General features: G+C 41.8%; 1 protein-coding gene across 1 annotated transcript; it reads right to left on the bottom strand.

Annotated features, from left to right (window-relative positions):
* Nucleotides 1–515: 515 nt before the first annotated feature.
* Nucleotides 516–1738, bottom strand: LOC132601639 (uncharacterized). The gene is made up of 3 exons (XM_060314714.1): nt 1720–1738; nt 1501–1642; nt 516–1377 (listed from the first exon to the last, which is right to left on the bottom strand). The coding sequence occupies exons 1-3, from the start codon at nt 1736–1738 to the stop codon at nt 516–518; spliced, it is 1023 nt and encodes a 340-aa protein (XP_060170697.1).
* Nucleotides 1739–15083: the final 13345 nt, after the last annotated feature.

The following is a 15083-nucleotide window of genomic DNA, read 5'->3' on the forward strand; positions in this document are numbered from 1 at the left end:
ATTTGCAAAGCAATCCGGAGATGCTTTTCATGATCTTCACGATTGTCGGAATATATTAAACTATCATCTATAAAGAACACCACAAATTGATCAAGATAAGGCTTGAATACGCGATTCATTAGATCCACGAACGGCGCAGGAGCATTCGTGAACCCGAATGGCATCACCAAAAATTCATAATGACCATACCGAGTCCTAATGGCAGTTTTAGGAACATCTTGTTCACTTACCCATAGTTGGTAATACCTAGACCTCAAGTCAATTTTTGAGAATAACCTAGCACCCTTTAGCTGGTCAAATAATCATCGATCCTAGGCAGTGGATATCTATTCTTAATTGTTACCGTGTTTAATTGTCGGTGATCAATACAAAGCCTAAGAGTTCCATCTTGCTTTTTCACAAATAAAACAGGAGCTCTCCCATGAGAAACACTTGAGCGAATAAAACCTTTCTCAAGAAGTTCTTGCAATTGGATTTTCAAATCCTTTAATTCTGCTGGAGCAATTGGTAAGGAATTATAAAAATAGGAGTAGTTCAGGAATAACTTCTATAGGAAATTTAACTTCCCTTTCCGGGGGCAACCCAGGAAGATTTTCAGGGAAAACATCAGGAAATTCACATACAACTGGTATATCTTTAAGGCTTGGACTTTCCAGGTGTGTATAAAATATATGAGCAAGATAAGCTTCACAATATTGACTGATCATCTTTCTTGCCACAAACGTGGAGATAATATTAGATGTCAATGATCTTTCAACTTGAACAATGATGTGTGAAAATGAAGGAGCTCGGAAGGTCAAACGCTTTGACCTACAATCAACTACTGCATGGTATCTATGAAGCCAATCCATACTGACGATGATTTCATAGTCTTGTAAAGGCATTTCAATCAAATCTGCCGAGAAGATCATATTTTGAATCACGAGACAACCTCGATAAATTTGATTACAAACAACCTGATGATCCAAAGGACTTTTAACAAGCACACCACAATTAAGTTTCATAGATTTGAAATTTTTAGGAAAAATCAGTGATGAGCAAACATAAGAATGTATAGAACTAGGATCAAATAATGTAACAACACATAAGCCAAATAAGTGAAATTTACCAAAAACCACGTCTGCCCCATCTTGGTCATCCCTATGTCTCATAGCAGAAGCTCGAGTTGTAGATCTTGACCCACTAGCTTGATTAGCTTCACTTGCACCTTCTGTTTGTGTGCTTCTAGATCTTGAACCTCTATTCCCTTGAGAATGAGTAATATTAGGTTTCTGAACCGAGCCTTCAGTACGCAGAGAATAAATAGGATTATAATTAGGACAATCTTTCACTTTGTGATGGAAGCTCCCATAATTAAAACAAGCACCAGAAGCTCTCCTACAAGCACCATAGTGATTCTTTCCACATTATGCACAAGTGGATATACGAGTCCTGCCTTGTCCATAACATGTAATGCTAGCAGTAGAAAAATTTGATCTATTTTGCTTATGTTGTGTTGACCTGCGAACACTACCAGCCTTGGAATTGTCAAACCTTCCCCTTTTAGATAGACCTCCTGAATCTGCATCAGCTTTGCTGAACTTGTTTACATCTCTACTAGCATGCTCCTTGTTAATTCTTTCCCAAGTGAGAGCAACTGAAACTAGTTTACAAAAATCCTCATGTTATAAGACCGCCACAGACTTCCGAATGGAATCATTCAAACCGTCTTGGAATCACCTGCACTTATCTTTTTCATTATTTATAATACGTCCAGCATAACAAGTGTAACGACCCTTGTGGTCCGTTATGGAAAATGTAGGATCACCACACCAAATAGAACCTTTCCCAAGGTAGAACGTGTTGGTAGGAACTCGATTTTGTAAGTTTAAGAGCTGAAATTTTGACTTACTTCTGATTGTTGTTTTATTGTATTGAGTCCATCGGGGGGTGGGGGGTGACACAGTAAATTAGAACTCTGTTGGGAATTTTGATGCCACGGGTGGATTTGTAGGGCGTCTTTACGTATATGTACATGCTTATTTTTTGTTTTTGAGGCATCAGATGAAATGTTAGGTGATAGGGGGAAAAACTGGATAAAATTCGAGCTCACTGCCCAAAATGGACCGCTGCGGCGGTACCGCTATAGCGGCGGATTGACTGCTGCCAGCGGCTATCCATGTCCTAGGTGGCCGCTGTGGCGGGCAGTGGGCCGCTATGGCGGCACAGTTATAACGGTGGACAGACTGCCATAGCGGTCAAGCGGATTCTTTTGGGACCGCTATAGCAGTCACTTGACCGCTTTAGCGGGACCCCTGCAGTGGCGTTTTGACCGCTGCAGTGATCGATGGAAAACAGTGGCCCGAATATTTTATACTTGTCACATAGTCTCTATTCACAAAACACCAACACACGTCCCAACAAGCACCTAGGGTGAAATTCCAAGTTAGGGCCAGAAACTCTTGAGAGGTAAGTTCCATCTATTCCATTCTATCATTCCATTCTTCCTCATGATTGTTATCCCCTTCATGGGTCTTTAATGGTGAAAGTGAAATAGAAACCCTAGAATATTAATAAACCTTCTAAACTTGATGGGTTATGGTTATTATCACCTAGTTATCATCGAAAGGCTTGGGTTAGTTTCTCTTAATCATGAATTTAACACTTAAACTCATAAACTAAGTGAATGGAGACCTAGAGCTCCATAAAAATGGTGTCTAGACCATAAAAACTGCTTGTAATGGGAATATTGATAGGTTTCTTAACACCTAGAAAAGCATCCACCCCTTGGAATGGGGAAAAAGGAAGGGTATTCTTGCATTGATGCTTGTGACTTAAGTAATTGTGACTCATTGAGCCTTCTATTTATAAACTTTGAGCGTTCTGAAGTTTTAAGGAAAGGGAAAGCTGTGGTGGAGTGACTTGCGTTGTCCCAGCTCTACATTGAGGTAGGTTATGATATACTTGAGTTAGGCTTTGGTTAGTTGATTGTATGTTTGTGAAATCTCTAGAAGAAAGCATGTCTAGTTTTCATGCATGATGTTGTGTAGCTAAATTCCGATGTGATTGTGATTGAGCGATTGTGTAGGCTTTGTGCCACTATTTATATGTGTTGATTCTGCAGTGGATGTATTCTGATGAGAAATTAATATGATATTCTCGAGGGTATTGTGACATGAAATGATGATTTGAGTTTTGATATTGAGAAGGTAATAAACCCTATTCTATAAAGAGGTATGGAAAGGCACATATGTGATCTATTTATAGGCTTGTGGTTCGAGGTTAGTTTAAAAAATGAGAGGTACATTTATATGTCCATCGTCCGAGGTTCGTTTTGAAGCGGAGGGTTGTGCTCGAGTCCGAGGAGTGTTCTGGAACGAGTTGTACATGGACACCATGGGTCCCCTACAGGTCATGACTACTGAAAAATGACATCAGTTAGCATATGTGTACAGTGAGTGTGGTCATTGTGGTAGCTTATTTCCGTTGTGGCTTACGTGATTGTGATTCTTGACATCCTTGGTTATTTGATTGTGATTATCCTTGGTTGACTTGCTGTGGTTTATTGATATTTATGACTGTTGACTGGCTTGTTTATTCTATTGATTTTATGAAATATGCATGATACTAATCTTAGTCGGCCTATGATATCTACCGGTACATAGTGTTTGTAATGATACTACCCTGCTGCATTCTTTTGAGTGCAGATTGCGATACGGAGACTGCTACTCGCCCTCTCATCTAGCGTGGAGGACGGTTGCTGATAGATTTACGGTGAGCTTCTTCCCATGCCAGGCCGGCCAAAGATCTTCTTTTTATGATGTATTTTCTTATTCTGGACATTATGGATTTATTAGTCAGATTTCATTCCTTAGATATGTTTTAGATTAGAGTCATGTACGATGACTTTCAGATTTTTGGGATTTTGTAATAGTTAGAATTTCCGCACTTATTTCAATATTTTATGACACGACTTATTTTGTGATGTTGATGTTTGAATGAGTAATAATTGATTAGCTTAGTTAATATAAAATCGAATTTCAATGGATAGATGTCTTGTGTGTTGGTTCGCCCACTAGGATTTAGTTTGGTGCCAGTCATGGCGGATCGGTACGGAGACGTACGTACTTATCTTCGAGAGGCTACCGGGCAGTAGGAAAACACCCTTTTCTTTCTTTCTTTCTTTCTTTCGTGCTACTTAATTCCAATTGGTATCTGCTGATGGCGATAACACGTGCGGCAACAGCTAATGGTAGGGGAGCTGGCAGAGGTGCGGCCCCAGCTGTGAGCGACATCCCAGTGGTTGACCCCGTGCCTCCAGTGGTTCCTAACGAGGCAGTGGGAGATGCAGCCGCACCAGCCCAGCCAACAACAGTACCAGTTCCGCCAGGAGCTGCAGCTGCTCAGGGTATACTAGATGCTATGGCACAGGTGTTGAATTGGTTGCATAGGTTAGCACAGGCCTGAGATATACCAGCCGGTCCAGCAGGTAGGGGTGCAGGATTAGCAGCCCCAGGTCCGAACAGAGCACAGGCTCTGGGGGTTCAGCATGCAGTATTAGTGGCACCTCGTTTGGAGGAAGTTCAGGGTTTTGAGGCCTATCCGAGGCCAGTTATAGGGCCAGTGATGATTGACGAGCAGCATGATCTGTTTTGGACGTTCGCTAAAATGAAGCCTCCTGTGTCCTATGCTACTGAGTAAGAGGAAGCATATGAGTTCATTATTGACTCTCACGAGAGGCTCCATATGATGGGGGCCGTGGAAAAGTTTGGGGTAGAGTTTGTGACCTTCCAGTTCTTTGGAAATGCCAAGCTTTGGTGGAGTGCATATGTGGAGTGTAGGCCAGCTAGGTCTCCTCCGGTAACTTGGGTTCTATTTTACTCTGTGTTTCTGGATAAGTACATTGCGTGTACTCTGAGGCATCGAAAGAAGGATGAGTTCGCTACTATTGATCAGGGAAACTTGTCGGTTACTGTGTATGAGTCCCGGTTCCACTCCCTATCCCGATATGCTCTTCAGTTGCTACCCACTGAGGGGGAAAGGATACGGCGATTCGTGAAGGGGTTAAACACTGGGCTTCAGTTATCGACACTTCAGTTTGTAGCCACTGGGCTTTATTCTGGAACATAGTGGAGCATGTTCGTACTGTTGAGGGTATTAGGCAGGAGAGTCATGTGAAGCAGGTAGAGAAGAAGGCCCGTAAGGGTGGGATGTTCAGCAACTCCTTCTCGAGGGGTCAGAGTTCGCAGGTATATTCAGGGCGTCCGGTTCTGTCCGCGATACAAGTGTCAGCTGGGGACCCATCAAGGTCAAATTATCAGGCTTTCGGTTAGCATGGAGGCTATACTGCTTCATCAGCTTTTGTTTAACGGCCTACGCTGGACCGTGCTTGCTTGGAGTGTGGTAAGATAGGGCATCTCAATAGGTATTGTCCCAGACTTAGACAGAGTGGTCAGGAGAGTCAGTATCGGGCTCTTTGAGCTCTGTTTGCACCAAACTGAGGGGGTAAGGATTGCGCACAGGCAGGGTGGGGCGGCCACACCACGGGTAAGGGTGGTGCCTAGCCTAACCGAGGTAGTCCTCAGGCAGGTAGAGGCGGACGACAGCCCGGAAGAGGTGGGGCTCAGACTGGTAATGGTTATCGCGATGGTTCATAGGCGATGGGAGGGCGTGGTCATTTGTACGCTTTCCCAGGTAGACCTGAGGCTGAGGCCTCCGATGCAGTTATCACAGGTATTATCTCAGTTTATGACCGGATGGCTTCTGTTTTGCTTGATCCGGGATCCACTTTTTCTTATGTATCTACCTATTTTGCTATGGGTCTGGATATGATATGTGATACCCTTGATGCCCTATTTATGTATCTACTCCTGTTAGGGACTCTGTGGTGGTGGATAACGTCTACCCTTCTTGTGAAATTACTTTTATGGGGTATAGGACTTGGGCGGATTTGATGATCTTTGACGTGGTAGATTTCGATGTTATATTGGGTATGAGTTGGTTGTCCCTGCATTATGCTATACTAGATTGCCATTCTAAGACTGTTACACTAGCCATGCCGGGGGCACCTAGACTCGAGTGGAAGGGTAACCTTAGTTCCCTCTCTAAGAAAGTAATATCCTTTGTTCGTGTTAGGAAGCTAGTAGAGAAGGGTTGTCTAGCTTATCTGGTACATATCCGTGTCACCAGTGCAAATACTCCATCTCTTGATTCGGTTCCAGTGGTACTCGAGTTTGCGGCTGTGTTCCCCGCGGACTTGCCTGGTATGCCACCGGATCGTGACATTGACTTCAGGATTGACTTAGACCCAGGGACTCGTCCTATCTCTATCCCACCTTATAGGATGGCGCCAGTAGAACTCAAGGAATTGAAAGAGCAGGTTCAAGATCTTCTGAGCAAGGGGTTTATTCGCCCGAGTGCCTCCCCGTGGGGTGCTTCTGTGTTGTTTGTTAAAAAAAAGGATAGGTCTATGCGTATGTGTATTTATTACCATCAACTGAATAAGGTAACTGTCCGAAACAAATATCCCATTCGCCATATTGATGACTCGTTTGATCAGTTATAAGGAGCTTCTGTGTTTTCGAAAATTGTCTTAAGGTCAGGGTACCATCAGATGAAGATTAGGGCAGAGGATGTTCCTAAAACTGCTCTTTGGACCAGGTATGGGCACTATGAGTTCTTGGTTATGTCTTTCAAGCTTACAAATCCCCAGCTGCGGTTATGGATTTGATGAACAGTGTGTTTAAGCCCTATTTAGACTCATTCATAATAATGTTCATCGATGATATCCTGGTGTACTCTAGGAGTAAGGAAGAGCATGAGAAATATTTTAGAATTGCTTTTGGGGTATTGCGAGAGAAGTTGTTGTATGCCAAATTCTCCAAGTGTGAATTCTGGTTGTCTTCTGTGTCTTTCTTGGGGCATGTTATTTTGAAAGAGGGTATTATGGTGGATCCTCAGAAAATTCAAGCAGTCAGGGAATGGGCTAGGCCCATATTAGTGATCGAAATTCGTAGTTTCGTGGGTCTGGCTAGCTACTGTCATCGGTTTATGAAAAGGTTTACCTCTATTGCTTCTCATTTGACCTGTTTGACTCAGAAAAAGGTACCGTTTTAGTGGTCCGACGAGTGTGAGGAGAGCTTTCAAAGGCTCAAGACATTGTTGACTACAACATCAATTGTAGCATTTCCCGTGGAGGGCAAGGATTTTGTTGTTTATTGTGATGCTTCACGTTCTGGTTTGGGTGCTGTTTTGATGTAGGAAAAAAAAGGTAATTTCTTATGCTTCTCGGCAGTTGATTGTGATGCTTCACGTTCTGGTTTGGGTCCTGTTTTGATGTAGGAGAGGAAGGTAATTTCTTATGCTTCTCGGCAGTTGAAGGTGATGAGAAGAACTATCCTACTCATGATCTAGAGTTGGCAGCGGTGGTGTTTGCATTGAAAATTTGGAGGCATTACTTGTATGGTGTCCATTGTGAGATGTACATAGACCATCACAGTTTGCATTTTCTGTTCACTCAGAGGGATCTGAACTCTAGGCAGCGGAAATGGATGGAACTGCTGAAAGACTATGACATCACCATTCTGTATCATCCTGGTAAGGCAAATGTAGTGGCTGATGCGTTGAGCAGGAAGTCAACTAGCAAGGGAAGTTTGGCTCGTTTGATTTCTTCGGAGCGTCCGTTAGCTAGAGAGGTTCAGACTCTGGCTAACAGTTTTATGAGGTTGTATATTTCTAACATAGGCAAGGTGTTGGCTTGTGTTGAGGCTCGGTTGTCATTTTTAGAGGAGATTAAGGCTAAGCAGTTTGAGGATGCGGAGTTGTGCAAAATACATGATAAGGTGTAGCGTGGTGAGGGTAAGGAAGTCGTGATTGATGAGGAGGGCGTGCTGCGAATCAAAGGGCGAGTATGTGTGCCACGTGTGAGAGACTTGATCAAGACCATTCTGACAGAGGCTCACAGTTCGAGATATTCTATTCATCCTGGTGCCACTAAGATGTATTGTGATTTGAGGCAACATTATTGGTGGACTGGGATGAGGCGTGATATAGTAGAGTTCGTTGCTCAGTGTCTGAATTGCCAACAGGTGAAGTATGAACATCAGAAACTTGGGGGTACACTGCAGAGGATGCCCATTCCTGAATGGAAGTGGGAAAGGATAGCCATGGATTTCGTGGTGGGTCTTTCGAAGATGCTAGGGAAGTTTGATTCTATCTAGGTTATTGTTGACAGGTTAACTATGTCCGCCCACTTTATTCCGATGAAGATAACTTATGATGCAGATAAATTTGCTAAAGTCTACATTCGTGAGGTGCTTAGACTTCATGGGGTTCCTATCTCCATCGTGTCCGACAGGGGCACCACTTTCACATCCAGGTTTTAGGAGTTTTGCATGAGGAGTTGGGTACGAAGTTAGATCTTAGCACAACCTTTCATCCTCAGACTGACGGGCAGTCTGAGCAGACTAGGTTCTTGAGGATATACTTTGTGCGTGTGTGATAGATTTTGGTGGGCATTGGGATCAATTCTTGTCTTTGGTCGAGTTTGCTTACAATAACAGCTATCACTCGTGTATTGATATGGCCTAATTTGAGGCGTTGTATGGAAGGAGGTGTAGGTCTCCTATTGGATGGTTTGATGCGTTTGAGGCGAGACCATGTTATCCGATCATCTGAGAGAGTCCCTAGAGAAGGTAAAGGTGATTCAAGCCAAGCTTCTGGCAGCGCAGAGTAGGTAGAAGGAGTATGCGGATCGCAAAGTCTGAGATCTTGAATTTGAGGAAGGAGAGCAAGTGTTGTTGAAGGGCGCACCGATGAAGGGTTTGATGAGGTTTGGGAAGAAGGTCAAGCTTAGCTCGAGGTACATTAGTCCGTTTGAAATCCACAAACGTGTGGGAGAAGTGGCTTACAAGTTGGGTTTACCTCCGGGTTTATCGGGCGTTCATCCGGTGTTTCATGTGTCGATGCAGAAAAGGTACCACGGTGATGGTTCCTACATAATCCGTTAGGATTCGGTTTAACTAGATGAGAATTTATCGTATGGGGAAGAGCCTGTTGCTATCTTAGACAGGGATGTTTGCAAATTGAGGTCCAAGGAAATAACCTCTGTGAAAGTTCAGTGGAAGAATTGTCCTGTGGAAGAAGCTACTTGGGAAACAGAATCTGATATGCGTAGTTAATACCCACAAATTTTTGCCGAGACAGGTACCTCGTCCCTAGATTTCTCATATTTGTCCATTCAGGGACAAATGGTGTTTTAATTGGTATCTGGTGTAACGACCCTTCCAGTCCGTTATGGGAAATATAGGATCACCCCACCGAATAGAACCTTTCCAAAGGTAGAACGAGTTGGTAGAACTCATTTTTTTAAGCTTAAAAGATGAAATTTGACTTACTTGTGATTGTTGTTTTATTGTATTGAGTCTGTTGGGGGGGGGGGGTGACGTAGGAAATTAGAACTCCGTTGGGAATTCCGAGGCCACAGGTGAATTCGTAAGGCATCTTTATGTATATGTACATGCTTGTTTTGTAAATTTAGGCCTCGGATGAAATGTTGGGTGATAGGAGAAAAAACAGGATGAAAGTCGAGCTCACTGCCCAAAATAGACCTGCGGCGGTACAGCTATAGCAGCGGATTGACCACTGCCAGCAGCCGTCCATGTCCTAGGTGGTGGCTGTGGTGGTCGATGGACCGCTACGGTGGCACAACTATAGCGGTGGACAGACCGCCATAGCGGTCAAGCGGATTCCCTTGGGACCGCTATAGCTGGACCGCTGTAGCGGCGTTATGACCGCTGTAGCGGTCGACAAAAAACAGTGGCCCGAATATTTTATAATTGTCTCATATTCTCTATTCACAAAAATCAACACACTTCCCAACAAGCACCTAGGGTGAAATTCCAAGCTAGGGCAAGAAACTCTTGAGAGGTAAGTTCCATCTATTCCATTCTATCATTCCATTCTTCCTCATGATTGATATTTCCTTCATGGGTCTTTAATGGTGAAAGTGAAATAGAAACCCTAGAATATTAATAAACCTTCTAAACTTGATGGGTTATGGTTATTATCACCTAGTTATCACCTAAAGGCTTGGGGTAGTTTCTCTTAATCATGAATTTAACACTTAGTCATAAACTATGTGAATGGAGACCTAGGGCTCTATAGAAATGGTGTCTAGATCATAAAAACTGCTTGTAATGGGAATATTGATAGAATATTGTTATAATTTGATGAGTAAGAATTACTAAGGCCCTCGATAGGTTGCTTAACACCTAGAAAATCATCCTCCCCTTGGAGTGGGGAAAAAGGAAGGGTATTCTTGCATTGATGCTTGTGACTTAAGTAATTATGACTCATTGAGCCTTCTATTTCCGAACTTTGAGCATTCTGAGGTTTCAAGGAAAGGGAAAGCTGTGGCGGAGTGATTTGCGTTGTCCCAGCTCTACATTGAGGTAGGTTACGGTCTACTTGAGTTACGCTTTGGTTAGTTGATTGTATGTTTGTGAATTCTCTAGAAGAAAGCATGTCTAGTTTTCATGCATGATATTGTGTGGCTAAATTCCGATGTGATTGTAAGTGAGCGATTGTGTAGGCTTCGTGCCACTATTTATATGTGTTGATTCTGCAGTGGAAGTATTCTGATGAGAAGTTAATATGATATTCTCGAGGGTATTGTGACATGAAATGATGATTTGAGTATTGATATTGAGAAGGTAATAAACCCTGTTCTATAAAAAGGTATGGAAAGGCATATATGTGATCTATTTATAGGCTCGTGGTTCGAGGTTAGTTTCGAAAATGACAGGTACATTTATATGTCCATCGTCCGAGGTTCGTTTTGAAGCGGAGGGTTGTGATCGGGTCCGAGGAGTGTTCTGGAACGAGTGGTACATGGACACCATGGGTCCCCTGCAGGTCATGACTACTGAGCAATGACATCAGTTTGCATGTGTGTACAGTGAGTGTGGTCATTGTGGTAGCTTATTTCCGTTGTGGCTTACGTAATTGTGATTCTTGACATCCTTGGTGATTTGATTGTGATTATCCTATGTTGACTTGTTGTGGTTTATTGATATTCATGACTGTTGACTGGCTTGTTTATTCTATTGATTTTATGAAATATGCATGATACTAATCTTAGTCGGCCTATGATATCTACCGGTACATAGTGTTTGTAATGATACTACCCTGCTGCATTCTTTTGAGTGCAGATTGCGATACGGAGGCTGCTACCCACCCTCTCATCTAGCGTGAAGGACGTTTGCTGATAGATTTACGGTGAGCTTCTTCCCACGCCAGGCCGGCCAAAGATCTTCTTCTTATGATGTCTTTTCTTATTCTGGACATTATGGATTTATTAGTCAGATTTCATTCCTTAGATATGTTTTAGATTAGTCATGTACGATGACTTTCAGATTTTTGGGATTTTGTAATAGTTAGAACTTCCGCACTTATTTCAATATTTTATGGCATGACTTATTTTGTGATGTTGATGTTTAAATGAGTAATAACTGATTCGCTTAGTTAATATAAAATCGAATTTGAATGGATAGATGTCTTGTGTGTTGGTTCGCCCACTAGGATTTAGTTGGGTGCCAGTCATGGCGGGTTGGGTCGTGATAATAAGAAAGCCTGAGAAACATTTGTTGATATTCAGCAATAGACATACTCCTTTGCTCTAAATTCATAAACTCCTTTTGCTTCGCATCATGATAAGCAGGTGGGACATACTTCATACGAAATTCTTTTACAAAATCATTCCAAGTAAGAACACAAGGGTTGGCCTTAGCATTCGGTACACTTATCCACTAGTCATAAGTATCCTTTTGTAACAGTAAGGTGGCATACTTAAATTTGGCAGCTTCTGAACATTCTAACTGCTCAAATACTCTCTCCATGCGCTCCAGCCATTGCTCAGCATCAATAGGATCAACAGTGCATTCAAACTCAACTCTGCCTATTTTTCTTATTTTCCCAAAGTTTATTTCATTAAGGTCGGACATTCTTCCAGCCACTTGATGAAAGAAATCAGTTATTTCATGGAAAGGAGGATCAACAATAGGAGTACTATGACTCATATGAGGATGTGGCCCAACTCTTGCACCCCAGTTAGTTCCCACTTCAGATTCGCTAGTACGAGGAAAATTAGGATCAGAAAAATATTCTCCAAACCCTTTTTGTAAGTAAGTTTGGGCATTAGTGTTATCTAAACACTCACAAATAGCTTCCATAGATCTATTAGAAGAAGAAGAAGAGGCCATAACTTAATTCCTACATAAGGGACGATCACATTGCATTAGGGACATGTACATGATGCATATGCACAATATACACAATAAAGCATGTTAAAAAAAGAAACAAGTATACTAACAAGTCACAACAAAAGCCCTAGAACCTACAAACCTAGCGCTCTGATACCAAAACTTGTAGCACCCCCTTTTGGAGGATGCCACTTACGAACCAAAAGCTAATTTCATACTTACAACATTCATAAGAAATTCATTTAAATATATATTCACAATAATTTAGTTCTGAAAATAGGCCTATGCAAAAAAGGTTTAAAGGTGCGACATTTTTTTTCATAATACACTTTGTAAAATCCCTTAGAGAAATACAATATTAGACAATTCCCTTAGGGAAATACAATATCAGACAGTCAATTTAATGTGGTAGAACCCTTCTTGAATAATCAAAATGTTGAAGCAACTTCCTAGTGAAATTATATTTTCCATTCAGCACCACTGCAGGTTCATATTATACACGAATTTCAACTAGCGAATATCTCCTTTGTATATAATTCCAAGGAAAAATGTAAAATTAGTACATGACATGACTTGGGTTATTAGCACACCCTAAAATAGGAAAACAAGTCACTAAGTGTAATACCCGTAAACTTGAACAAGGTGTGAATGTGTAAAAATCTAGTGTTAAGATGATATGTTAACTATATGAATCCATTCGGGATGAATTTGGGTGGAAGATTGTCACGACCCAACTAGAGGGTCATGACGGGAACCCAGAGTTACCTTACCGAGTACCTCTAAACATACACCTTATCATTATTTCTAGGTGGCCCATAAGCTAGCTCATATGCGACATACTCTACAAGGACAGGTATCACAATATAATGGCATGTTACTATGTAACCATCGGCAACCATGCCCATGAACATGAACCACCAAGGTTGTCTAAATACTATACATCAATATGTACTGACAAGGCTACGAAATATCTAGCTACATGCATCGGTCTACGAGCCTCTATATATATAGAATTCAAGAATCCATAAGGACGAGGAAAAACTTCACCGTGCTCAAGTATGTACACAAACGAGGAGTACGAATAAGCTGCAGCTCCGGAACAACTCGAGCCCTTCTGAAACTCCGCTGATAAAGCTCCTAAAGGGCAGGTTTGTCTATCCGTCCACCTACAAGCATGAACGCAGCGTCCACAAGAAAGGAGGTCAGTACGAATAATGTACTGAGTATGTAAGGCGTGAATAATATCATAATAAGAGACGTGAAACACAATATGAAGTAAAGAGATAACCTGTACATGTTATTGCCTCTTAAGGCGGATGTCATGCATGCTAACTATAACTTTTTAAAACAACATTATAAATATATACAACTAAACTGCCCGACCATATTGGTACGGTGTTATGCTGCCCGGCCATATAGGCACGGTGTTATCATCATTAGCCCGCGTCCGAGGCGTAAGCTGCCCACTGCTGTAGTGTGTCTGCCCGGCCGCCTATTGGGCGGCGCGGTGTTATACTGCCCGGCCATGTAGGCACGCTGTTAATAAAATACATACATAGTTATAAAGCATGCATGAGAGCCCAGTTAAAAGCTACAACTCTATTGGAGTGATGTAAGGTCGGTAACCTCCGATTTATATTATGGAATAATCATCATCGCTATATCTCACCTCGAAGGACCAATTCATAAGGTGAGATCAACAACAGTGAGCAATTCAAAAAAAATCATGAAATAAACTCGATAATTTCATAATAGCATTAAAATCATTGCTTAGGAACTTCTAGAAATAGAGTCATCATAATCATGATTATCTTCATAAATCATACTCATCCTTGGCGTCATAAGAAACTCTTGGAATCATGAATCTCTAACTTTTAGGGATAAGGACGTTATGGAAAACATATACGAATACACAAGAAAGGAGTCATACCTTTCGAAAGAAAGGGACTAGACTTAACATACCCGATTGATCTTCTACTACTTAACTTAACGCTTATTCTCCCGAGCAGGTAAATCTACATTCAAGAGAAATTATACTACCGTTAGACTTGTCGTCGTATGCCTATCTCAACTCTTTAAATCAAACTCCTTTAGAATCTGCAAAATTCGGGCAGCATCTCCCTTGTTTATATCCCTAGCCCGAAATCGTAACTTTAGCAACCAACACAACAACAACAACACCAATAACATCATCCTTAATACCAAAATATTCCATAAAACATCCAACACGGTGTTTATCTAGTTTCTTAACCAACAAATTCGTTATACGACTACTTAATAACTTTATTTCCATAATTAAACCCAAATCAATACCAATAGAGAAAGATTCATACCTTATTTCCCCTAAAATCGTAATACCTTAACATTTCACCTTGAGTTCAGGCCAAAACGCGCTGCAATACGATATTATGATCACAACTAAATGCTGTCGGAACCAAAATCCGGAGACTACTTAATTCACGTTAAAATTTAAGGTTTGGTAGTTGGGGGAAACTTCCAGAAATCTGGAGAGGATTTGGGGTGTTTGGAATGAAAAATGAGGGGTAAGCCCCCTTTTATAACATTCCAGAGTTTGTCTCAACCGACCTAAAAATTACTCAGCGCATTCGCACTGAGTTTTCCCCTATCTCCTCTGCACATTCGCGCTACCCCCAGGCGCGTTCGCGCTACCCCTAGGAGCGTTCGCTCAGAGCTAATCCCTGCTCTGGAAGCCTGTCTTAAAATAATCATAACGCTTGATCCCGATGTTCGATCATTGAACGGTTTGTTGCGTTGGAAACTAGATTTCCTAAACTTCATTTTAGGCTTTTGCTTTTCTCCTAATTTCCTCATATACTAAAAGAT

The sequence above is a fragment of the Lycium barbarum genome, chromosome 7 (genome assembly GCF_019175385.1).
Source record: "Lycium barbarum isolate Lr01 chromosome 7, ASM1917538v2, whole genome shotgun sequence".
In the NCBI taxonomy this organism is placed as follows: domain Eukaryota; kingdom Viridiplantae; phylum Streptophyta; class Magnoliopsida; order Solanales; family Solanaceae; genus Lycium; species Lycium barbarum.

Bases quoted from the DNA above. Each gene is read 5' to 3' on its own strand.
- LOC132601639 (XM_060314714.1), bottom strand. The intron at 1,378-1,500 runs GTCAACACAACA...TGGTGCTTGTAG, and splicing joins AAGGCTGGTAGTGTTCGCAG to GAGAGCTTCTGGTGCTTGTT.